This window comes from Bufo gargarizans, chromosome 3 (assembly GCF_014858855.1).
Source record: "Bufo gargarizans isolate SCDJY-AF-19 chromosome 3, ASM1485885v1, whole genome shotgun sequence".
Taxonomy (NCBI): Eukaryota; Metazoa; Chordata; class Amphibia; order Anura; family Bufonidae; genus Bufo; species Bufo gargarizans.
This window is the reverse complement of record NC_058082.1, coordinates 391,151,176-391,177,686: the sequence shown is the minus strand read 5'-3', so window position 1 is coordinate 391,177,686 and position 26,511 is coordinate 391,151,176. Positions and strand designations below refer to the sequence as shown.

The 26,511-nt window shown below is 43.0% G+C and overlaps 1 protein-coding gene across 4 annotated transcripts in view; it reads right to left on the bottom strand.

Moving 5' to 3' along the window:
* Window positions 1-26,511, bottom strand: part of DCAF6 (DDB1 and CUL4 associated factor 6) — a 1,153,281-nt gene that overhangs the window by 283,703 nt on the left and 843,067 nt on the right. For 3 of the 4 annotated variants that reach the window (XM_044288252.1, XM_044288251.1, XM_044288254.1), the window contains one exon: window positions 11,154-11,195. The exons of the other annotated variant lie outside the window; for it this stretch is intronic. In XM_044288252.1, the coding sequence (XP_044144187.1) occupies window positions 11,154-11,195 (42 nt within the window). The remainder of the gene's footprint in view (window positions 1-11,153; window positions 11,196-26,511) is intronic. 4 annotated transcript variants of the gene reach the window in all.

Sequence of the window (26,511 nt, the reverse complement as noted above, 5' to 3'; positions counted from 1 at the left end):
AAAATTACTCCAGTGACACAAGTAAATCTTCTTGAATAGTGATTTTTTTTTATTTTTATGCGGCTAATTTTCGGCCAACACAGCCTTTTTCAAACTGGTGCCGCTTTTTGAGGAACTTGAAAAACTTGAAAAACGATGGCTGAGTCTTGCCAAATGTGCTGCTGCACTGCCGGAAGGTGCCATAACACCTTCCGGCAGTGCAGCAGCACATTTGACAAGACTCAGCCATTGTTTTTCAAGTTCCTCAAAAAGCGGCATCAGTTTGAAAATGGCAGTGTTGGCCGAAACGTCACAACTTAGCCACATAAAAAAATAAAATAATCACTATTCAAGAAGATTTACTTGTGTCACTGGAGTCATTTTGAGCTAGAAGAACAGGGAAGAGAGACGCCTCTTCCTCCCCTGCCCAGCCGCAGCACACCCATCTGTATCGCTGTCCTGAGGACGGCGTTACAAATAAATATGAAGATGAGGGCTTCCACAATGGAAGCGCTCATCTCCTACTGCCCCACCACCCCAGCCGGCAACTAGAACCAGAGCCGCGCCGCCTGTGGTGATTGGCGGTGCAGCCCTGAGAGATAAAAAAAAATAATATTTGCTGGTTGTCCTGGGGGAGAAGGGGTCCAGACCAGCTTGACCACCCCTGTCAGTGCGCCACTGGTGACAACCACTCATAGGCTTCACTTAGACAATTGAAGAAGATGGTCTGGTCTCTGTTGACAATACATAATCTTGCTAGATATACACTGGAATATAAAATATTCTGCTCTCTCAGCCATCACTTTACTTCCATGAAGGTGGCCCTCTGCTTCTGCAAAAAAAAAAAAGAGGGAATGTACAGATTTTGATGTTACCATGGTCTATATCTTGCGTTTACTTTACTAATTGTAAGATTTTGTCCCAGTCTTTACAATTAGGCATTCTCACCAATAGTGGTCGTGGAGGGGCTTCTGAAGGTGGAGGGAGTGCAAGCACACGGTGCGCCCGTTCTACAACAATCTTTAATCCATAAAACAGTCTTTAATCCATCACTTCACAAATTCATCTGGGGACCAGCCCTCTGCCCTTTCTGGTAGATCAATAATTCTGATATTGTTATGCCTATTCTCTAAATCGCTGGATTTATATTTCATATAATCAGGTTCAGACATGAGATCCTGAATGGTTCTAGGCATAGGAGTACTGTGGTCCTCCACATGCGAGATATACTCCTCAGCATGCTCCACCCTCTCTCTAAAATTCTGTAGATCTTGTCGCAATAAACACACATCTACCTTAGGCCTCATGCACTTGTAGGCATTTCTACAATGGGCCACCCGTTCCGCAAATTGCGGAAGTCACACAGGCAGCTTCCGGACCGCAAAAAACGGCACGGTCGTGTGCATGTAGCCTTAATCTCATCAATCTTGCCTGTTAAAGAGGTTCTGCAAGCATTAATTCTGGACAGTACCTGGTCAGAGACCTGCTTTGAAGTAAGTTCTTCCATAGTGGTGTTGGTTGCGGCTAGAGATGAGCGAAGTTTTGGAAAATCCGATTCGGCTGCTTTGACAAATTTGACCCAAAAATTTGCTTTGTTATGAATCACTCTGTCACAAACCGCATTTTTTTTTAAGTACCAGGTGCAATAACAGAGAGCAGCAATAGCGCCGTTCTCCATTACTGTACTCCTCAGATCCATACATGATCGTGGCATCTCAGAGTAAAAAAAAAGTGTACAAAAATAAATAAAATGTAATCATACTTATTGCCTCCATTTTCTCGTGTTGAGTTGACCGCCGCCATCTTGCTTGAAGATCTGGCGCAAAATCTTGCATGGCCCGACATGACGTCATACGTCACCATGCATTGGATTTTGGCTGAGATCATCAAGATGGCATCTCACCAGGCCCCTCGTGAACAAATGGAGTAGGTAAGTATGATTTCGTTTTGTTTTTTACATTATTTCAGGTTAAAACGATTAGCTAGTGGTTGCTCACACGTGCACAAAGGGGAATACAAGCGATGCAAGTCAGGAGGAAGAAATGTAGACCACAAAGTATTTAGAGATAACTATTTAATTGTTACTAAAAAGACAAAATGCACCATGGCTGGACATATGTAAGAGAAGCTTCTGTGGGACCCGCTCATTCTGAATTCAGTGCCTTCCTGGTGATTCATAGCTGTCTAGATGGCCCCTCCCACCTTCGGTCCTCCTAGGATACCTTGAAGCCTTCCTCCCAACTTGGAACCAATATCAATACCAGCAATTAAATATGTGTGTCACTGAACAAATCACCAAGAATAATACACACATATAATGTTAATTCAATTTTTATTGTTTATATTAAATTCATATTAAAGCAGAAATACATATAGTGGTAGCAGTGCAGGACAATACTGCGATAAGTATAACTCCACCATTCCACCACGCATTTCGCCTCGCTTCTTCAAGGGGAGTGGACACGCCCCTTGAAGAAGCGAGGGGAAACGCGCGTCGGGTTGGTGCCATAATTCCCTCTCCACTCCGGGTCAGTATTTGCTTGTTTCATGCCTACTATTTTTTATCAGCTACTTTTGCACTTAGGATGTTGTACGCAAAGTTAAAACTGGGTGTTTTTTGTATGTACTTGGAGTATGCCCTTTGGAGACTCTATGTTTAGTTAATATCCAATGAAAATAAATGGGTATGACAATATGATGTGGCATGAGGTCAAGGTATGAGATATGTGAGCTATGTATACTTTTTTATGTGTTTGATACACAAGATCTGTATTAAGAGTGTGGCTTATAATCTCCAATTTGACTATGCATAACGAATCATAGGAGCTACTGTTGTTGGAGGGATGGTGGATTTATACTTGTCGCAGTATTGTCCTGCACTGCTACCACTATATGTATTTCTGCTTTAATATGTATTTCATTTTTCTTTTTAAACAATAAAAAATTTATTTACATTATATGTGTGTATTATTCTTGGTGATTTGTTCAGTGACACACATATTTAATTGCTGGTATTGATATTGGTTCCAAGTCGGGAGGAAGGCTTCAAGGTATCCCAGGAGGACCGAAGGTGGGAGGTGCCATCTAGACAGCTATGAATCACCAGGATGGCACTGAATTCTGACAGGATGAGCGGGTCACACAGAAGCTTCTCTCACATATGTCCAGCCATGGTGCATTTTGTCTTTTTAGTAACAAATAAATAGTTATCTCTAAATACTTTGTGGTCTACATTTCAGTGTGAAATTATGCCTGTTTGAAAGTAGCCCTGTTACATCCAATTAATTGTAATGCATATGGCTTTAAATATTATTGTACTTCAACAATGTTTTATTAGACACCAACAAAAATCTTCATGTTTAGGTGTCTGGTTCTGTGGACTATTTCACACAAAATAACATAAAACTTGGATTACAATGCAACTCACACTTATGAATTGGATATTTATTATAGAAAATAAACGGATAAGCAGGCACACTCTGATTTGGGTCAGTCTATTAATTTATTTATATTTCAGGTGATTGTGAGGTCTTTTTTAGTAGATAATGTATAATATATAATATAGCAAAATATGAAAAATAGAACTAGTAAAATTATAGAAATAGAATTAGATATATGTCCCTGTTAATAGATAGTAAAAGTTGTAGGAATAATGGTTTAAAAAATAAATAAATGTAGAAATAAGTGGGTCACCACTAGATAGTTGCCACCTGGTAGAGGGTAATTTATGCGCAAATAAAAATGATGCGCTAATAAAAATGAAAATTATTCTTCTTGTTCATAAATTTTTTCATAAAGCAGTCTTTCATAAAACAGTAGCCACTGGACGGAGGATAAATAGAGGGTAAATAGTGCGCTTTTATACTTATATCTCCATGTATAGGGTAGTCTTTCATAAGGTGATGTTCGCTGGATAGGAGATAAATGCTAAATAATGCGCCTTTATATACTTATGTCTCCTTTTATATAATCATCGCTGCTAGGTAGAGGATAAATGGTGCGCCTTGTAAATATGTGTCACTGTCTGTTCAGTCGACTTTCATAAAACAGTGGGCATGTACATATTCAGTTACAGTTCGGAACTTCAAAATATGTGACAATATGTATCGTTGTATTCCTTATGCCGAGCTGTGGGAGAAAGGGATGCTCTGTGCCTAAGTGCGGCGTCCGCACTGTCTCTGGCTACAGAGGTCACTTACCCTTCACCCGGCGCTGTTGTGTTAGGTCCTCAGGTAGTGGTCGGCTGTCCCTGGGAGGCTATCTCGAATCCAGTTCAGTTACCAGGAGTCGGCGGCGTGCCTCATGGTGCCTAGGACGCCGGGGGGCATGGTTCTGGAGAATGACGCAAGCGGTCACGTGATTGCGATTTTCTCCCAGCTTATTCAGAGTGATCCTCTTGCTCTGTTTTGAGTGATGAGTGTTCTAACAATCCTCTGCTTCTTAAACACGTTTCGGGAGTCTCTCCCTTCATCAGTAACCGCCCCAGGAAAGGAAGACCAAGAGTCCCCTCTGCTGCGGAGGATAAGTTCATCCGAGTCCCCAGCCTCAGTAATCGCAGGTTAAAAGCAGCTCAGATTAGAGACCAGGTCAATGCCACACAGAGTTCTAGCAGCAGACACATCTCTAGAACAACTGTTAAGAGGAGACTGTGTGAATCTGGCCTTCATAGTAGAATATCTGCTAGGAAACCACTGCTAAGGACAGGCAACAAGCAGAAGAGACTTGTTTGGGCTAAAGAACACAAGGAATGGACATTAGACCAGTGGAAATCTGTGCTTTGGTCTGATGAGTCAAAATTTGAGATCTTTGGTTCCAACCACCGTGTATTTGTGCGACGCAGAAAAGGTGAACAGATGGACTCTACATGCCTGGTTCCCACTGTGAAGCATGGAGGAGGAGGTATGATGGTGTGGGGGTGCTTTGCTGGTGACACTGATGGGGATTTATTCAAAATTCAAGGCATACTGAACCAGCATGGCTACCACAGCATCTTGCAGCGGCATGCTATTCCATCATTTATTTTTCAACAGGACAATGACCCCAAACACACCTCCAGGCTGTGTAAGGGCTATTTGACCATGAAGGAGAGTGATGGGGTGCTGTGCCTGATGACCTGGCCTCCACAGTCACCGGACCTGAACCCAATCGAGATGGTTTGGGGTGAGCTGGACCGCAAAGTGAAGGCAAAAGGGCCAACAAGTGCTAAGCATCTCTGGGAACTCCTTCAAGACTGCGAGAAGACCATTTCAGGTGACGACCTCTTGAAGCTCATTAAGAGAATGCCAAGAGTGTGCAAAGCAGTAATCAAAGCAAAAGGTGGCTACTTTGAAGAACCTAGAATATGACATATTTTCAGTTGTTTCACACTTTTTTGTTATGTATATAATTCCACATGTGTTAATTCATAGTTTTGATGCCTTCAGTGTGAATCTACCATTTTCATAGTCATGAAAATAAAGAAAACTCTTTGAATGAGAAGGTGTGTCCAAACTTTTGGTCTGTACTGTACATGCCCGCTGTTTTATGAAAGTCGACTGAACAGACAGTGACACATATTTACAAGGCGCACCATTTATCCTCTACCTAGCAGCGATGATTATATAAAAAGGAGACATAAGTATATAAAGGCGCATTATTTAGCATTTATCTCCTATCCAGCGAACATCACCTTATGAAAGACTACCTTATACATGGAGATATAAGTATAAAAGCGCACTATTTACCCTCTATTTATCCTCCGTCCAGTGGCTACTGTTTTATGAAAGACTGCTTTATGAAAAACTTTATGAACAAGAAGAATCATTTTCAAATTTATTAGCGCATTAAAGGGCTTCTGTCACCCCACTAAAGTCTTTTTTTTTTTTTGGGCTAGTTACATTCCTTATAGCGCGATATATGAGAATATAATGTTGTCACTTACTTTCATTCCGCCGTTTCTTGAGAAAACGAAGTTTTATAATATGCAAATCCGGTCTCTACCAGCAAGTAGGGTGTCTACTTGCTGGTAGCCGCCGCAAAAAACCGCCCCCTCGTCGTTTTGATTGACAGGGCCAGCCGTGATCTCCTCCTCCGGCCGGCCCTGTCAGTATTTAAAAAATCGCGCGCCTCTGTTCATTCGGCGCAGGCGCTCTGAGATGAGGAGGCTCGTCTCCTGAGAACTCCCTCGGTGCGCCTGCGCCGATGACATCACCGAAAGAGAAGACGTCATCGGCGCAGGTGCACTGAGGGAGTTCTGAGGAGACGAGCCTCCTCATCTCAGAGCGCCTGCGCCGAATGAACAGAGGCGAGTGATTTTTGAAATACTGACAGGGCCGGCCGGAGGAGGAGATCACGGCTGGCCCTGTCAATCAAAACAACGAGGGGGCATTTTTTTGCGGCGGCTACCAGCAAGTAGACGCCCTACTTGCTAGTAGAGACCAGATTTGCATATATTAGTTTTCTCAAGAAACGGCCGAATGAAAGTAAGTGACAACATTATATTCTCATATATCGCGCTATAAGGAATGTAACTAGGTAAAAAAAATAATATGACTTTAGTGGGGTGACAGAAGCCGTTTAATTACCCTCTACCAGGTGGCAACTATCTAGCGGTGACCCACTTATTTCTACATTTTTTAACCATTATTCCTACAACTTTTACTATCTATTAAAAAGGACATATATCTAATTCTATTTCTATAATTTTACTAGTTCTATTTTTCATATTTTGCTATATTATACATTATCTACTAAAAAGACCTCACAATCACCTGAAATATACAGGGAGTGCAGAATTATTAGGCAAGTTGTATTTTTGAGGATTAATTTTATTATTGAACAACAACCATGTTCTCAATGAACCCCAAAAACTCATTAATATCAAAGCTGAATATTTTTGGAAGTAGTTTTTAGTTTGTTTTTAGTTTTAGCTATTTTAGGGGGATATCTGTGTGTGCAGGTGACTATTACTGTGCATAATTATTAGGCAACTTAACAAAAAGCTAATATATACCCATTTCAATTATTTATTTTTACCAGTGAAACCAATATAACATCTCAACATTCACAAATATACATTTCTGACATTCAAAAACAAAACAAAAACAAATCAGTGACCAATATAGCCACCTTTCTTTGCAAGGACACTCAAAAGCCTGCCATCCATGGATTCTGTCAGTGTTTTGATCTGTTCACCATCAACATTGCGTGCAGCAGCAACCACAGCCTCCCAGACACTGTTCAGAGAGGTATACTGTTTTCCCTCCTTGTGAATCTCACATTTGATGATGGACCACAGGTTCTCAATGGGGTTCAGATCAGGTGAACAAGGAGGCCATGTCATTAGATTTTCTTATTTTATACCCTTTCTTGCCAGCCACGCTGTGGAGTACTTGGACGCGTGTGATGGAGCATTGTCCTGCATGAAAATCATGTTTTTCTTGAAGGATGCAGACTTCTTCCGGTACCACTGCTTGAAGAAGGTGTCTTCCAGAAACTGGTAGTAGGACTGGGAGTTGAGCTTGACTCCATCCTCAACCCGAAAAGGCCCCACAAGCTCATCTTTGATGATACCAGCCCAAACCAGTACTCCACCTCCACCTTGCTGGCGTCTGAGTCGGACTGGAGCTCTCTGCCCTTTACCAATCCAGCCACGGGCCCATCCAGACTCACTCTCATTTCATCAGTCCATAAAACCTTAGAAAAATCAGTCTTGAGATATCTCTTGGCCCAGTCTTGACGTTTCAGCTTGTGTGTCTTGTTCAGTGGTGGTCGTCTTTCAGCCTTTCTTACCTTGGCTATGTCTCTGAGTATTGCACACCTTGTGCTTTTGGGCACTCCAGTGATGTTGCAGCTCTGAAATATGGCCAAACTGGTGGCAAGTGGCAAGTGGCCAAGGCAGCTGCACGCTTGACTTTTCTCAGTTCATGGGCAGTTATTTTGCTCCGTTTTTCCACATGCTTCTTGCGACCCTGTTGACTATTTTGAATGAAACGCTTAATTGTTCGATGATCACGCTTCAGAAGCTTTGCAATTTTAAGAGTGTTGCATCCCTCTGCAAGATATCTCACTATTTTTGACTTTTCTGAGCCTGTCAAGTCCTTCTTTTGACCCATTTTGCCAAAGGAAAGGAAGTTGCCTAATAATTATGCACACCTGATATAGGGTGTTGATGTCATTAGACCACACCCCTTCTCATTACAGAGATGCACATCACCTAATATGCTTAATTGGTAGTAGGCTTTCGAGCCTATACAGCTTGGAGTAAGACAACATGCATAAAGAGGATGATGTGGTCAAAATACTCATTTGCCTAATAATTCTGCACTCCCTGTAAATAAATTAATAGACTGACCCAAATCAGAGTGTGCCTGCTTATCCGTTTATTTTCTTTAATTTTATGCTTCTGACTGGGTGAGTCAGGTCTAGCAGTTTTGCACCTCTATCATTTGCCTGAATAGTAGAGCCGTCTATTCCACTTTTTCCACTTTGGATATTTATTATACATTTCCTTTTGTGTGTTTTATCAGCTTTGTAGTAGTTATTTTTTTTTTTTTTAAAAGAGTTTGACCAATTCTGAGACAACATTCTGATCCATTTTAATATTTTTAATGTATTAGAGAGAGACATGTTTGCATAATACCTCAGCATAAAAACTAAAAATCTAATTATAGTACAGAGAAAATACGGAGAAACAATATACTGTAAGTATTGCATGTGAGAAGATCATTTGTTAGCCTATAATGAAATATCAAACATTTTTGGCTAAACTTTTGTTACTTTTTAAACCCATGCAGCAAGCATGTTAGTTAAAGGGGTATTCCGGTTTTGCTTTTTGCAGCATCAATTGACAGGAAACAACACACTTGCTAATGGCGATTGTTTGTCTGTAATGCACTGTTTTTGTGCACTCCACTGTGGTCACATTATTTTTTTTTGGGTTCCCTGTCCTGATGACATCACATCTCTATGTGAGGTGTAGCAAGGCTTTTAAGGCTCTGTCCTCTAGATACATCATCACCAGCCTGTCAGGGTGGTGTTCTGCTCTGTAGACATGATGCTTGCAATGATGCTGTACCTAAGGCCCCATGCACACGGCCGTGTTTCACAGCCGTGTGCGGGCCGTGGAACCGCGGCCTGGATCCCTCCTGAGAGCAGGAGCGCACGGCGTCACTGGTTGCTATGACGCCGTGCGCTCCCTGCTGCCGGCACAGTACAGTAATACACTGGTATGATCTATACTATTGCTCACTGTTACAGCCAAGCTTTTTTTTTTTTACAAAAAAGTGGGTTTGGCCGCTGTCTACTGTATAGAAGGTCTGGGGTTCAAATCTTACTGAGACCTGTAGAATAAGTTTTACAGTAATGTAAACGCTATGGCAGAAAAAAAAATATTTTTACTTTCCATCTTTTTTGGTAAAAGTTGCAATTTTCTTGTTACTGTTACCATCTGCGTTTAGGAACATCATCTGTGTCTAGCGGAAAGAAGGTTTCTATCCAAACATATGTGGTGATGTGAACAGTATAAGTGCTGGAAGGCGTGTATATCCCACCCAGATACCTCAGATGGGTGAGATAAATAGAATCCAGGAATCTGCATGGGTTTCAGCAAAGCATAGTTTGCGGAGACAGTTTTGTTTACAGTTTGTTCTGGGCCGGATTTTATTTGGACTGGTGGATAGGTTTGGTAGTGGGATATGCTCGTCCATACCCTTCCAGTATGTGTGTTGTCGTTTGCCGGTGGTGATCGCAGGTGAGGCCTGCTGTAATCAAGGAGGGGTAAAACCAACCCTCTGTGTGTAAGTCAGTGGAGAGGACTTGGAAGCAAAAGCTTAGTGAGGCTCTGGGTGGTCTCAGCCAGGAGGGCTGAGGGGCCACAAGGTTATGTGTAGCCGGATCTCTTCCCTATCTGGACTTGTGTTCCGTGAGCGAATCTGCTAAGGCCTGCACCTTGGGACCCTGTGTATAAGCTGTGCTTAGAGGTGAGTCAGGGAACCGAACTTTGCATTAGTTAGAGCCCAAACGGGCAGGTGTTTGTTTTGATGCTGATGTTCGTGCGGGTGCTAAAGTGCCACAATAAAGCATTAGTTTGGACACTAAATCCTATTGTCTGCAAAGAAGTCTGTAAGTTCAACCCCCTGAGAGAGAGCGATCCCTTACACATAGAAGAGGATTCTTTATTGTAAGAGCAGTATGGAACTCTCTGCCAGAGAAGGTGGTGATGGTGAATTCACTAAAAGAGTTCAAGAGGGGCCTGGATGTGTTTCTGGAGTGTAATAATATCACAGGTTGTAGTTACTAGACTTCTAGAGAGGTTGCAACTGTCTCGTCGCATTTGTAGTATTGGCTATCATTATACAAAATGTCACAGAACATTGCTGCAACAAATGTCATCATGTAGCTGTAGCCTTTTTTGTCGCCCAACACCGGACTCTAAAGTTTATGTGCTGGAAGAGGGACCCTCCCCCAACCCATAAACACTGAAGTGAATATTAATGAAGTGGCCAGGCCCTTCTTGGATCTGTGATGTTCCAGCTGAGAGAGGAAGGAGAGGCAGAGGCGTGATGTTACAGAGGCTCCCTGTAAATCACACGCTGGTATGTAAACACAGGGTGCGGCTTGCAATTATGCTGGAGTCAAAATGCGCTTAGAACTTTATCTGACTTAAAGGGGTTGTCCGGGTTCAGCTCTGAACCCGGACATACCCATAATTTCACCCAGGCAGCCCCCCTGATGTTAGCATCGGAGCATTTCATGCTCTGATGCGCTCCCTTGCCCTGCGAAGGGCAAGCGATCTTTTATTTACAATAACATACTGCCGGACAGAGGCTTCCGCCCAGCAGTGTGTTTGGTGATGTCACTGACTCTGATGGGCAGGCTTTAGCGCTGCCCTAGCCGTTTTACACTCTAGGGCAGTGCTAAAACCTGCCCATCGGTGCTTCCTGGCAGCCCTATGGAGAGCCTGGTTCATCACCAGAACTCAACAAAATGTCTTTGCCCTGCACAATTTAGCGCAGGGCAAAGGAGAGCATCAGAGCATGAACTGGTCCGATGCTCAAGTCAGGGGGGCTGCCTGGGTGAAAATAAGGGTATGTCTGGGCAACCGCTTTAAGGCTGAATGCTGGTGTTATATTTTTTTTTTTTGTGTAACCGGAAAACCCCTTTATACCTTACCAGTCAAAATTTATATAGGTTACCTTGTTAATCTATCACTTACTGGAGGCCCTCCGACACTTAATCTGTCAAAATGAGAAGATACAATTTACTCAATTAATTGAAAAAATAAATAACGAAACAACTGTAAATGTTCTTCATCAGTATCATTGAACACTCCTAACTTACGTTGCATAATAATTAAACAGGTTTTCTGAAACTACAATATTGGTGGTGTTATCAGTTGAACAAACAATCAATACAAGTGTGGGATCCAGCTGGTTCTCTCCATTTCTGGCAAACTGTTCGATAACATTTTAGCAGGTTCGCAGAACAGTGAGAAGTGATGATCCTGACCTGGTCCTGCAAACAGTTCTGCAGGTTAAGGTGGGGCAGGTTAAGGTGGGGCAGGTTAAGGTGAATCCTACTGATGCCTGCTGCTGCAAAAAATCTAAATTATACCCTTTTTGCTATTAACTTTCCCCTCTGAGCCCTCTATATCACATGGCTGTTCCTTGCCATGTGGTCTTTGCTGTCTAGCACCATCTACTCTTACTGAAATGATATGGAAGGCTTGGCAGCAATGTGCACTGAACATGGCAGCAAAGAGCACATGACAGCAAAGACTTTTTGCTGCAATGTGCTCTTTGGTGCAGCTATGTGCCCTCTGTGCCACCAGGTGCTTTTTGCTGAGTCAAAGCTTCTTCTTTGCCAAAAACAAAACATGCTGTACCATGTCAACAGACATCTTGGTGGCCCCAAGGTGCCTTGCTGCCCTGATTGTGCCTTTTTGCTCCTGAATGTAAAGTTATGCAAAAGGAAATGAAAAATACACCAGTACATACTAAATAGTAAAACACTGGGATAGGTTACATGCACACAACCATTGTGTGTTTTGAGGTATGCAAATCGCAGATCCACAAAACATGGATGGCGTCTGTGTACATTCTGCAATTTGCAGAATGGCATGGACAGCCTTTAATATAACTGCCTATTCTTGTCCGCAAAGCGCGGACAAGAATAGGACAGGTTATATATTTTTTTGCGGACCATGGAACGGAGCAACGGATGCGGACAGCACATGGAGTGCAGTTTGCATCTTTTGCGACCCCATTGAAGTGAATGGATCCACATCCGAGCCACCAAAACAACGGCCGTGTGCATGAGTCCTAACTGACATTGAAAAGGACCAAGGAATTTGAGTGAACAGCAAACTAAGCTGTAGAAACCAGTGTCAGGCAGCTGCTGCCAAGGCCAATAAGATAATGTGTTGCATCAAAAGGGACATAGATGCCCGTGATGAGAACCTTGCCCTGCCACTTTATAGATCCCTAGTTAGACCACACCTGGAGTACCGTGTACATTTCTGGGTTTCTGTGAACAAGACAACCATAACAGAGCTGAAGAGGGTTCAGAGGAGGGCAACTAAAGTAATAACTGGAATAGGTGGACTACAGTACCCTGAAAAATTATCAAAATTAGGGTTATTCACTTTAGGAAAAATACGAGTAATGGGAGATCTAATAACTATGTATAAATATATCAGAGGTCAGTACAGAGATCTATCCCATCATCTATTTATCCCCAGAACTGTGACTGTGACAAGGGGACATCCTCAACGTCTGGAGGAAAGAATGTTTGTACACAAACATAGAAGAGTTTTTAGAAGTAAAGACCTATTTTTTGGCCCAGAATAATGTAACCTTTATTTTTGATAATTAAAAAATACAATAAAAAGTGTGTATGCTTATTTTTTCAGAAAGCCTTTTTAGTGATAATAAAAACATTCAAAGTACGATGACTATTATTCCTTATATTAGTAACAATAGTATCTTTTATAATTGGCTACTTGCTAGATCGCAAGTGCAAATCTCTCCTATGTATCATAAATACATAGGAGAGATTTGCACTTGTGATCTAGCAAGTAGCCAATTATAAGATACTATTGTTACTAATCGATATCCATTTGTGATAAAGTAAGAGACAGCTATTAAATCTTTCAGTAGATATACTCTTCAACATAACAGGCACTTTCTGTGTGTGATATATATAAACAATGTAAAATGACATAATAATTAATTTCCTGATAACAAAGATAGTGTGAAGGATAACACAATCAACTGTTTAGACACAGAATTGATCCTAAACCCCGGTACCTCTAAAAGTCAGTGAAAAAGGGAATAATTACACTGATGTGCTTTGAATGTTTTTTTTATATCTAAAAGGGCTTTTTGAAAAAATAAGCATACACACTTTTTTCTTTTTCTTTGTTTATTTTTTAATTAGAAAAAAAAAGGTTATATTTTAGAAAATAGGCCATAAACAGAATCTTTATAGCATCTGGCTATTGACTTATTTAAACATAGAAGAGGATTCTTTACTGTAAGGGAAGTTAGAATATGGAACTCTCTGCCTGAGGAGGTGGTGATGGTGAGTTGACTAAAAGAGTTTAAGAGGGGCCTGGATGTATTTTTGGAGTGTAATAATATTATAGGCTATTAGTGATGAGCGAGCACCAAAGTATTCGGCCCAAAAACATTGCTATATTCATGTGCTCGGCCGAGCACCCGAGTATAATGGAAGTCAATGGGAGACAACCAGGCTGGGAAGAGAAGAGGGTGTCGTGTTTATAATAAAAAGCTAGAAATTGATGGACACCCCATCAAAATGGCTTGGAAACAGTATTACAAGGGTAGCTGAATGCATCTTAGACTCCTATTACGTATGAAATACAATAGACAACCACACAAAGGCTATATGCCAAAAGCCAGGTATGTGCCCAATCTATCCATGAGACAGATAACAGTCAGCATACCTTACAATGGCATCCTTGTTCACTATGAGATATTCCAAACCAGCTCTCATCTGACTGAGAACCAGAAAACCTCAGTTATTTTGCATCTGTTGGATGTCTTGGGTGGACCTGCACACCTAGATCAATATCATGAGGGTGACAAAAAGGTTTCCTATTGTCCTAACATAATATTCAATAACCTTTCTATACAGTTTTGTCATGTAAAAACATATTTGCATAAACATGGGATTATGTGAAAAAAATGCAAATGAGCAGAATCTGCCTTGTTTTTCAGCTGTCATAAGATTATGAAAACCAATAGAGGGCGCTATGGAGTTATGAACAGCGCCCTCTATTGGTTTTACAGTCTTATGACAAGTCTAATATTCTTGTCAGAAGACTATGAAACCAATAGACGGCGCTATTGCGTTATGAACAGCGTCCTCTATTGGTTTCATAGTCTTCTGACAAGAATATTAGACTTGTCATAAGACTGTAAAACCAATAGAGGGCGCTGTTCATAACTCAATAGCGCCCTCTATTGGTTTCATAGTCTTCTGACAAGAATATTTGTCTTGTGATAAGACTGTAAAACCAATAGAGGGCGCTATTCATAACTCCCTAGCGCCATCTATTGGTTTTCATAATCTTATTACATTCCCCTAAAGTGGGGAAAATTGGCTTCTACCTCACAGTTTTTTTTTTTACTTCCTCTGGATCAACTTGCAGGATAACAGGCTGAACTAGATGGACAGATGTCTTTTTTCCGCCTTATAAGCTATGTTACTATGCTACTAATGTGCTTCTTACCCAACCAGGTGTCTGGGGTCACTGATAATAAAGAGGACACTCTGATATGGGAGAACATTATATTTACTGGTTTGGGGGTTTGTTGTTTATTATTATGGAGCAGGGGGTTCTATCTGTATAGCACTATTTTTTTCTGCAGTATAGGATTTGGGGGCATAATATTGGGTGTAGAAGGAAGATAGAGTCAACAGGAGGGGGGATGATGGAAAAGTCAATTAACTAATATGTCTGTGTGGCAAACTCTGCAGAGACAAGACAAGCTCACTAGAATTCATCATGGTAATTTGGTCTGAATTGAGAAGATGGTGGGTATGAAGTGTTTAATCAGGAGATACACTACTGTATGAAATAGGTATGTGGTACTGCATTCTCCTGCATGTTTGGTAACAATGAATATAATGTCCATCCAAACATGTCTTTGGTGGACATAACTACTGTGTAGGGGCACTAAAGGGACTGGGTAATATTGAGCATGTCCTTTACAGACAGGTGTTGGATGGAGTCAGAGATGCCACTAACCATGCACAAAATTCCTCTGTTGCTTGATGGGGGGGGGGGCATAGCTGAGTGGAGCTCTGTGGGGCCATTACTGGTGGAAATTACTAGGGGGGCATTGTGGGGGAATTTTTAATACTGAGGACAGACGATGGGACATTACTGGCGACTTTTAATACTGGGGTGCTACAGGGGGCATCACTAAAGGCATTGTTAATACTAGGGGCACTATGGGACTATTATTGGAGGCACTGGGGACATTTTAATACTGGGGCACTGCAGATAGCATTTTTTTTATACATTTTCACTATAGGGGTCATTACTAGAGAAAATGGGGCACTATGGATGAATTTTAGGGGATCTTATTATTACTAAGGGTACTATAGGGGGCATTATTGCAGGAGGTACTATGGGGCATTATTACTATACTAGAGGCACTATATAGGCATTATTTTTAAGGGTAGTATTTTAGGGGGCATTAGTACTACTGGGGGCACTATTTTTCATCAGTATAGTATCTGGGGGCATTGGGAAGCACAATGGACACAATATAGAGGGTGACAGCAGGATAACACTGTTTAGGCACAGGATGGGGAGGTTTTGTTAAGAAGGTAAGGAGGAGGATGGAAAAGCGAAGAATCTATGATGTCTGTGTGGCAACTTCAGTTCTGCAGAAATAAGATATGGCTATGATAATTTGTCATGGTGGTCTGGGCCAAACAGAAGAAAATAGAATGTCTACATCAGAAGAGACATCACTAAATTTTTTGGTAGAGCTGGCCGGCTGCCGTGACCCATGTCTCACCATGTCAAATTAAGGTAGGTCAGTCAGGGTAGGCAAGTAAAGCCTTTCCTGAATACTGCTCCAAGGCTGAAAAATAAGTTCTAGAAGGGGGGAAATTACTGAATAAAACTTCACTTTTAATAAATATAAGGGTAAAAAGGCCCCTACAGAAAAAACAAACGTGTAAGTGGTGGTAATATAGAAGCTCATTTAGTCACAAATGTAAGATCGTATGGAGCTTCAATAGGACCATCAGAAATAGGATAGGTGCCCACACCATGCATAACACAGAAAGAGCACTAAGCTAATGACCCAAAATACAATTATGGGATCCCAAAAGAGTGCTGAGGATGTCAATGCAGGCACCTGTGGTGGACTAGCGGGTGACTAGAGCCAAGATAAAGGATGAAAGAAGAGGGTGGTACAGTGTGTACACTGACCCTAAGGAGACCCTACTTGGCCTAGTTCACCCTACAAGTAAATTCTTGGAACTGGGTCCAAAAAGCCCCGCAAGGGGTGGCCCCGGCTGGAACTCTGGTCCTACGCCGGACACCCTGTTAAGGCCCTAAACAGCGACTAACAGGACCGTATACCAAATGTGGGGATGAAAGATGGGTATAGGCTAAAAAGCTTATAATAGTAGGCTTGTGAATATAAAATAAGGGTGTCCCAACGCGTTTCCTCAATATGAGCCCCTAGATTCTTCAGGGGACACGGGGCATGTTGATGGTACCCGCAGCTGGCAGTATGGCTTAAAACATAACAAAAAAGACCACATGAAAATAATGACCATAGAAGAAGATGGGGGAAATGGCAACTTACTGCTTGGTCGCCATGGCAATGGTGTCCACCTAGATGGATAGTCCAGCGGCATCTGAGGCTGTGCAGCCCATTAAATAGGCAGAGGGGCCAGGTGAAATGCATACCTGTAGCGACGTCCGTGTCATGTGACCGGACGCCAGCTGATGACGTCGGAGGATGCAATGGCACTCTCGAGGCCACGTGATCAGAAGTATAGCGGTCACGTGACCGTGCATGCGCAAAATACGGCAGCCCCATTAGTTAAACAGAAGGGCCTGGTGGAGAGCATACCAGCAGTGACATCTGCATCATGTGACCGGGCGCTGGCTGGTGACATCAGAGGATGCGACGGCACTCTCGCGGTCACGTGTACGGGAGTCTAGCGGTCATGTGACCGCGCATGCGTGTAATACGGCAGCGATACCTAGAGGCTGGTATTTACTCCAAACTCATGTAAGACATCCGAGACGTGGTAAACAATAACAGATGAAGAAAATATATCCTCACCGCCGTATATATGTGCCATAGAACAAATAACAATGTATACAGTGTGGCACAATACGGAGGGTGCCCCCTATTGGTCACCAATAAAATATGTGACCAAAAAGGAAGGGCATAAACCCTGTATTAACAATAGAAGGTGGGGGGGGGGAGAAATACCTCACAATGAGTTTAAGAGACTACAGCTCCAGCCCTCCAACTCCATATATGCTGAGGGAAAAAAAAGTATATATAATGCCCTTCTAAGCAGACCATAAAGAAGAGTTATTAATTGACAAAATAGAAGACCAATGAACAAACAGAAATACCCAGAAACACCAGGATGTGGCCAGGGTGTATAATCGCATATAGCAGGCCATATGGGGGCGATCATAAAAAAACAACCAAAGTTTAATTGCTCGTTGAGGCCATAGGGGGTAATGGCGGATATGTGTGAAAGTCCACCAACATTCTTTTTGGAGGATGTGCTTGTCCCAGTCCCCGCCTCGTTGTGGCTTTCTAATGTGTTCAATGGCCATAAAACTGACCGATGAAACACGGCCGTTGTGAAAAGTCGGTAAATATTGCGCTATGGGAGTGTCCCTGTTGTTACTTATGTCACTGATGTGTTCACACATACGTTTGCGCAGTTCTCTAAAGGTCTTGCCAACACAACGCAGACCACACAGACACATGTAAGTAAATAAATGATGCCAGTTGTACAGCAATTGATAAAGTCTCGTATGTGATAAACTGTATCATTAGGTCTACCTCTAAAAGATTTACCCTGTGAAAGGTAGTCACAGAAACTGCAATGGCCGTATCTGTAACAACCCGTCAATGGTACATCCAACCATGTACGAGATCTCTCTGGGGGATTAAAATGGCTGTGCACCAATCTATCCCTTAGATTGTGGCCCCTCCTGAAGGTCACTGAAAAAAAAGGACTGAGGACCACTGCAAGATCAGTAATGTATCCCAGTGGTGTTCTAGGACCCTTTTGACTTCAGATGCAGCCGTATCGTAAGTTCCTATGACTCGAATAGTGTCTTGTGATTTTTGCACTACGCGTGTCATAGGATGAAGCAGTTCAGTACGTGTGCGTTCCTGTGTGCGTTGGTAAGCCAATCTCAAAGTCTTGTCGGGATACCCCCTTTACTGAAACCTATTTCTCAGGTCCCTTGCCTGGCATTTGAAGTCAGCTTTTTCTGAACAATTACGTTTCAATCTGAGGTATTGACCAGTGGGTATCCCGCTCTTAACCCCTTAAGGAAACATGACGTACTGGTACGGCATGTTTCCCGGGTCCAGAAGGACACATGACGTACCGGTACGTCATGGGTTTAAAATGCGATTGTGGCGCGGCGGGGATTAATCAGAACAGGTTGCCCATACGGTTAGACTTCAGGGGACATTACAACACATTTTACAGCAAGCTCAAACCGCTAGTTTGATCAGTAATGAGGAATTAGATTTCCTCTATCCTCGTCATCCAGTAACAGCTACCTTCTATTGTTTACCGAAGGTCCACAAGGGGACCTCCCTCATTAAGGGAACGACGATTGTCTCTGGAGTGGGCAGTCTATCACAAATTTGTGGCATTTATGTAGACCAAGTGCTGCACCTGTTTGTACAGTCATTACCCTCTTATGTGAGGGACACAGGAGAACTTCTAGCTAAACTTGAGGACATCTGTGTAGAACCACATTAGTTCTTGCCCTCCATTGATGTAGAGGCACCCTACTCCTCTATTCCGCATATAAAAGGCTTGGAGGCCACTAGTCATTTTCTTAAGATGAGAGGTCAACAGTACATGATGCATAATATCTTTATTCTGGAACTGTTGTATTTTGTTCTCTCCAGCAATTTTTTTCTGTTTGACAACCGGATTTACCACCAACTCAGGGGCACCGCTATGGGTATGAAGCAGTTTAGTACGTGTACGTTCATATGTGTTTGAAGAGGGACCCACGTATAAAAAATATATAGGGCAAGAACCAGTACTGGGTGGCAACGTACTTAGACACCCAGAACTATAACAAAATGGCGGACATGTTACCAGCATCATAGAGGGCTGTCACAATGCAACATTCCCAGGCCTTGCTGCGAGAGATGCTGCATTCTGCTGTTGCAGGCGCTGGCAGAGGAATTTCCACCCACAGAGAAACAGTTGCAGGTACCAATCCTACTGTGCATGCAAGAAGAGAGCGGTTTGAAGATGTGTTGGTCATTTTGGATATGAGATCATTCTTGCAGCCAACTCATCGAAAGCCGCCCTCTGGATCCAGCCTCTGGGAAACCCTAGACCGACAAGTGTCCGACTACATCAGGTTAACGGCCGATGAGGACGCTCTAAGAAGCGAGGAACCCCTGGACTACTGGGTGTGCAGGCTTGACCTGTGGCCAGAGCTGGCAAAATTTGCCATGGAACTCATGCCTTGCCCCTAGTCGAGTGTCCTGTCTGAAAAGGACATTCAGCGCAGCAGGGAGGATCGTGACCGATAAGTGCACTCGTCTAGCTCATGACAGTGTGGACTACCTCACATTTCTAAAAATGAATGAGGCATGGATCTCAGAGGAATTTAACACCTGTGACGACCACGTTTAATTGAAGTTCCTCATGCCAGCCCACACATATCCGCCATTACCCAGAACAAAGAATGGTCCCGGTCTTATGTAAATACAGCAGCATAAAAGGCCTTTTCTGTCCGGTGTATGCCTAATGTTTGCGGCCTGTACTCCACTGGCCTGAAGTAAAATTGGTATCCAATGACCATCTAATATACCTCCAGCCACATTATCACTTGATCTTTTCTGTACAGTGAATGCCTAATTGTTGGGGCCTCGGAGGAATTCAGCACCTGTGACGACCACGTGTTATCGAATTTCACCTATTATCATTTGGGGTTTATTCAAGAGGGGGGATTTCGTTTGCTATGTTTTTAATCCAATTTTATATTTTTAGTTCTTTTAAACATATGTATTTGACATGTATTTGTACTGACCTGCAGTAAAATTGATATCCAATGACCATCTAATATACCTCCAGCCACATAATCACTTGATCTTTTATGTATGATGAATGCATAAGTTTTGGGGCATATAATCTAACTGGCCAACAGTAAAATTGTTATACGGTGACTGCCTAATGTACCTCCTGCCACATAATCACTTGTTCTTTTCTGTACGGTGAATGCCTAATGTTTGGGGAATGTACTCCACTGGCCTGCAGTAAAATTGTTATCCAATGACCGTCTAATATACCTCCAGCCACATAATCGCTTGATCTTTTCTGTCCGGTGAATGCCTAATGTTTGGGACCTGTACTCCACTGGCCTGCAGTAAAGTTGTTATCCAATGACCATCTAATATACCGCCAGCCACGTAATCACTTGATATTTTCTGTCCATTGAATGCCTAACATTTGGGGCTTGTACTCCTCTGGCCTGCAGTAAAATTGTTATCCAATGACCGTCTAATATACCTCAAGCCACATAATCACTTGATCTTTTCTGTATGGTGAATGCCTATCGTTTGGGGCCTGTACTCCAGTAGTAGGCTATAGTAGGCTATAGTAAAATTGTTATTCAGTGACCGCATAATGTACCTCGAGTCACATAATCACAATTTCTTTTATGTCAGGTGAATGCCTAATTTTTAGGGGCTGTACTCCCGTGGCCTACAATAAAAATTTTCAGGGCACATTTTTGAGAATTTCCCTTTCAGGCGCATAAAAATGTCTTGCATTCCACAGACAAAAAATTCCCCCCATAAATATGCATTTTTAATACATATTTTGGGGGGGAATTTTTTTTTGTCATTGATCCCTCTCTAGTATGTCACTGTCTATGCTGTGGGACTATTTGTGCACTTCTAGTAAGTATTTGCAAATATGACCTGGAGGTTTTTCAGGTTCACCTGCCATTAAAGTGAATGGGGCCCGCCACAAACTTGCGGTTCGCTAAAATTTGTTTGCGAATCATCCCTGCCGATGTTCGTCCATCAGTAATCCACCACCATGATCACTGCAATTTAGAACAAGTCCCAAACTAGGGGACTACACCTCATTTGTCTGTGAAATTCAAATTGCTTAATAAGTTCTCCCCATGTGCCAGCGGATGCAGTCGACCTAAGAATCAAAGACCCAGGAACTTTGCTGGTTAAAGGATTCTGTGACGGGCAATGCTTGTAGAGTCAATTTTATTAGTTGTACATTGTTGGTCTAACCACCACCCCTTTAGCCATCAATTTTAATATGTCCAATCACACGTATTTATTAAAGCAACCAATCAGAAGCATAATGGTATGGAAAAATACATCTAAACGTTACAGACATGATACTGAAAAAAAAGTCCCTGTATATATTTCATAATGTCTGTGTCAAGCAGTTCCCCCTTTGTCATGCTCAAGTTCCTAATATACACTCACCTAAAGAATTATTAGGAACAGCATACTAATACGGTGTTGGACCCCCTTTTGCCTTCAGAACTGCTTTAATTCTACGTGGCATTGATTCAACAAGGTGCTAATAGCATTCTTTAGAAATGTTGGCTGCATCTTGCAGTTGATGGAGATTTGAGGGATGCACATCCAGGGCACGAAGCTACCAGTTCCACCACATCCCAAAGATGCTCTATTGGGTTGATATTTGGTGACTGTGGGGGCCATTTTAGTACAGTGAACTCATTGTCATGTTCAAGAAACCAATTTGAAATAATTCGAGCTTTGTGACATGGTGCATTATCCTGCTGGAAGTAGACATCAGAGGATGGGTACATGGTGGTCATGAAGGGATGGACATGGTCAGAAACAATGCTCAGGTAGCCCGTGGCATTTAAACGATGGCCAATTGGCACTAAGGGGCCTAAAGTGTGCCCAGAAAACATCCCCAACACCATTACACCACCACCACCAGCCTGCACAGTGGTAATAAGGCATGATGGATACATGTTCTCATTCTGTTTACGCCAAATTCGGAGTCTACCATTTGAATGTCTCAACAAAAATCGAGACTCATCAGACCAGGCAACATTTTTCCAGTATTCAACAGTCCAATTTTGGTGAGCTCGTGCAAATTGTAGCCTCTTTTTCCTATTTGTAGTGGAGATGAGTGGTACCCGGTGGGGTCTTCTGCTGTTGTAGCCCGCCTTTCTTTCCCATTCTGACATTCAGTTTGGAGTTCAGGAGATTGTCTTGACCAGGACCACAACCCTACATGCATTGAAGCAACTGCCATGTGATTGGTTGACTAGATAATCACATTAATGAGAAATAGAACAGGTGTTCCTAATAATTCTTTAGGTGAGTGTATGTTAGCAAACTGAATTAAGAAAACCACAGACTATACTTCCCAATTCAACTCAAAATTCATGCTCAAAAATTGAGAATACTTGACAATTAAGTACAATTCATGTTCATTAACCACTTAAAGACCAAACAAGAGTCCATGCAATGGAAGCACAAGGCGCCACCAACTACAAAGAAATTTTATCTGCAGCAGTCAGCTAGAAAGATCATGGCAAGTTTTTTGGGATACAAAAGGCATTTTATTACTAGAATTCATTCCACACAAGACAATAATTACTGGAGACACCTATACTTCAACAATGAATGCATTACATGAGGCAATCAAAGAGAAATGCGTGGGAATTTTTCGGCAGCTGCGTTGCCGTTTCAAAAATCACAAGCTGCTATTAGGGCATCTGGCTTCATGGAGCTTAATATTCCTACAGTCCAAACCTGGCACCCAGTGATTACTTTCTCTTTTGGAACCTGAAGAAATTTCTGCATGGGCAACGATTTCCCGGTGATAATGCTGTCAAAGTGGCGGTAGGAGGGTTCTTGCAGCAGCAAGAACTCTCCTTTTATTCTGAGGTCATCCGATCATTGGAGGCAAAGTAGAATAAGTGTGTTGAAGTCAAGAGGGATTATATTGAAAAGTAGTAAGTTAAATTTTCTCCGAAAAATTAGCTTTCATATCCAGGTAGTAGAGTTGAGCGGACACCTGGATGTTCGGGTTCGAGTAGTTCGGCCGAACTTCCCGAAAATGTTCGGGTTCGGTATCCGAACCCGATCCGAACTTCGTCCCGAACCCCATTGAAGTCAATGGGGACCCGAACTTTTCGGCACTAAAAAGGCTGTAAAACAGCCCAGGGAAGGGCTAGAGGGCTGCAAAAGGCAGCAACATGTAGGTAAATCCCCTGCAAACAAATGTGGATAGGGAAATGAATTAAAATAAAAATTAAATAAATAAAAATTAACCAAAATCAATTGGAGAGAGGTCCCATAGCAGAGAATCTGGCTTCACGTCACCCACCACTGGAACAGTCCATTCTCAGATATTTAGGCCCCGGCACCCAAGCAGAGGAGAGAGGTCCCGTAACAGAGAATCTGTCTTCATGTCAGCAGAGAATCAGTCGGCATGTCATAGCAGAGAATCAGGCTTCACGTCAGCCAACAATGCAACAGTCCATTTTCATAAATTTAGGCCAAGCACCCAGGCAGAGGAGAGAGATTCTGTAACACAGAATCTGGCTTCATGTCAGCAGAGAATCAGTCTTCATATCATAGCAGAGAATCAGGCTTCACGTCACCCACCACTGCAACAGTCCATTTTCATAAATTTAGGCCCAGCACCCAGGCAGAGGAGAGAGGTCCCGTAACAGACAATCTGGCTTCATGTCGGCAGAGAATCAGTCTGCATGTCCTAGCAGAGAATCAGGCTTCACGTCAGCCACCACTGCAACAGTCCATTGTCAGATATTTAGGCCCAGCACCCAGGCAGAGGAGAGAGGTCCCGTAACAGACAATCTGGCTTCATGTCAGCAGAGAATCAGTCTTCATATCATAGCAGAGAATCAGGCTTCACGTCAGCCACCAATGCAACAGTCCATTGTCAGATATTTAGGCCCAGCACCCAGGCAGAGGAGAGAGGTCCCGTAACAGACAATCTGGCTTCATGTCAGCAGAGAATCAGTCTTCATGTCATAGCAGAGAATCAGGCTTCACGTCACCCACCACTGTAACAGTCCATTTTCATAAATTTAGGCCCAGCACCCAGGCAGAGGAGAGAGGTCCCGTAACAGACAATCTGGCTTCATGCCAGCAGAGAATCAGTCTTCATGTCATAGCAGAGAATCAGGCTTCACGTCACCCACCACTGTAACAGTCCATTTTCATAAATTTAGGCCCAGCACCCAGGCAGAGCAGAGAGGTCCCGTAACAGACAATCTGGCTTCATGTCAGCAGAGAATCAGTCTTCATATCATAGCAGAGAATCAGGCTTCACGTCACCCACCACTGCAACAGTCCATTGTCAGATATTTAGGCCCAGCACCCAGGCAGAGGAGAGAAGTCCCGTAACAGACAATCTGGCTTCATGTCAGCAGGGAATCAGTCTTCAAATCATAGCAGAGAATCAGGCTTCACGTCAGCCACCAATGCAACAGTCCATTGTCAGATATTTAGGCCCAGCACCCAGGCAGAGGAGAGAGGTCCCGTAACAGAGAATCTGGCTTCATGTCAGCAGAGAATCAGTCTTCATGTCATAGCAGAGAATCAGGCTTCACGTCACCCACGACTGTAACAGTCCATTTTCATAAATTTAGGCCCAGCACCCAGGCAGAGGAGAGAGGTCCCGTAACAGACAATCTGGCTTCATGTCAGCAGAGAATCAGTCTTCATGTCATAGCAGAGAATCAGGCTTCACGTCACCCACCACTGTAACAGTCCATTTTCATAAATTTAGGCCCAGCACCCAGGCAGAGGAGAGAGGTCCCGTAACAGACAATCTGGCTTTATGTCAGCAGAGAATCAGTCTTCATGTCATAGCAGAGAATCAGGCTTCACGTCACCCACCACTGTAACAGTCCATTTTCATAAATTTAGGCCCAGCACCCAGGCAGAGGAGAGAGGTCCCGTAACAGACAATCTGGCTTCATGTCAGCAGAGAATCAGTCTTCATATCATAGCAGAGAATCAGGCTTCACGTCACCCACCACTGCAACAGTCCATTGTCAGATATTTAGGCCCAGCACCCAGGCAGAGGAGAGAAGTCCCGTAACAGACAATCTGGCTTCATGTCAGCAGGGAATCAGTCTTCAAATCATAGCAGAGAATCAGGCTTCACGTCAGCCACCAATGCAACAGTCCATTGTCAGATATTTAGGCCCAGCACCCAGGCAGAGGAGAGAGGTCCCGTAACAGAGAATCTGGCTTCATGTCAGCAGAGAATCAGTCTTCATGTCATAGCAGAGAATCAGGCTTCACGTCACCCACGACTGTAACAGTCCATTTTCATAAATTTAGGCCCAGCACCCAGGCAGAGGAGAGAGGTCCCGTAACAGACAATCTGGCTTCATGTCAGCAGAGAATCAGTCTTCATGTCATAGCAGAGAATCAGGCTTCACGTCACCCACCACTGTAACAGTCCATTTTCATAAATTTAGGCCCAGCACCCAGGCAGAGGAGAGAGGTCCCGTAACAGACAATCTGGCTTTATGTCAGCAGAGAATCAGTCTTCATGTCATAGCAGAGAATCAGGCTTCACGTCACCCACCACTGTAACAGTCCATTTTCATAAATTTAGGCCCAGCACCCAGGCAGAGGAGAGAGGTCCCGTAACAGACAATCTGGCTTCATGTCAGCAGAGAATCAGTCTTCATATCATAGCAGAGAATCAGGCTTCACGTCACCCACCACTGCAACAGTCCATTGTCAGATATTTAGGCCCAGCACCCAGGCAGAGGAGAGAAGTCCCGTAACAGACAATCTGGCTTCATGTCAGCAGGGAATCAGTCTTCAAATCATAGCAGAGAATCAGGCTTCACGTCAGCCACCAATGCAACAGTCCATTGTCAGATATTTAGGCCCAGCACCCAGGCAGAGGAGAGAGGTCCCGTAACAGAGAATCTGGCTTCATGTCAGCAGAGAATCAGTCTTCATGTCATAGCAGAGAATCAGGCTTCACGTCACCCACGACTGTAACAGTCCATTTTCATAAATTTAGGCCCAGCACCCAGGCAGAGGAGAGAGGTCCCGTAACAGACAATCTGGCTTCATGTCAGCAGAGAATCAGTCTTCATGTCATAGCAGAGAATCAGGCTTCACGTCACCCACCACTGTAACAGTCCATTTTCATAAATTTAGGCCCAGCACCCAGGCAGAGGAGAGAGGTCCCGTAACAGACAATCTGGCTTTATGTCAGCAGAGAATCAGTCTTCATGTCATAGCAGAGAAT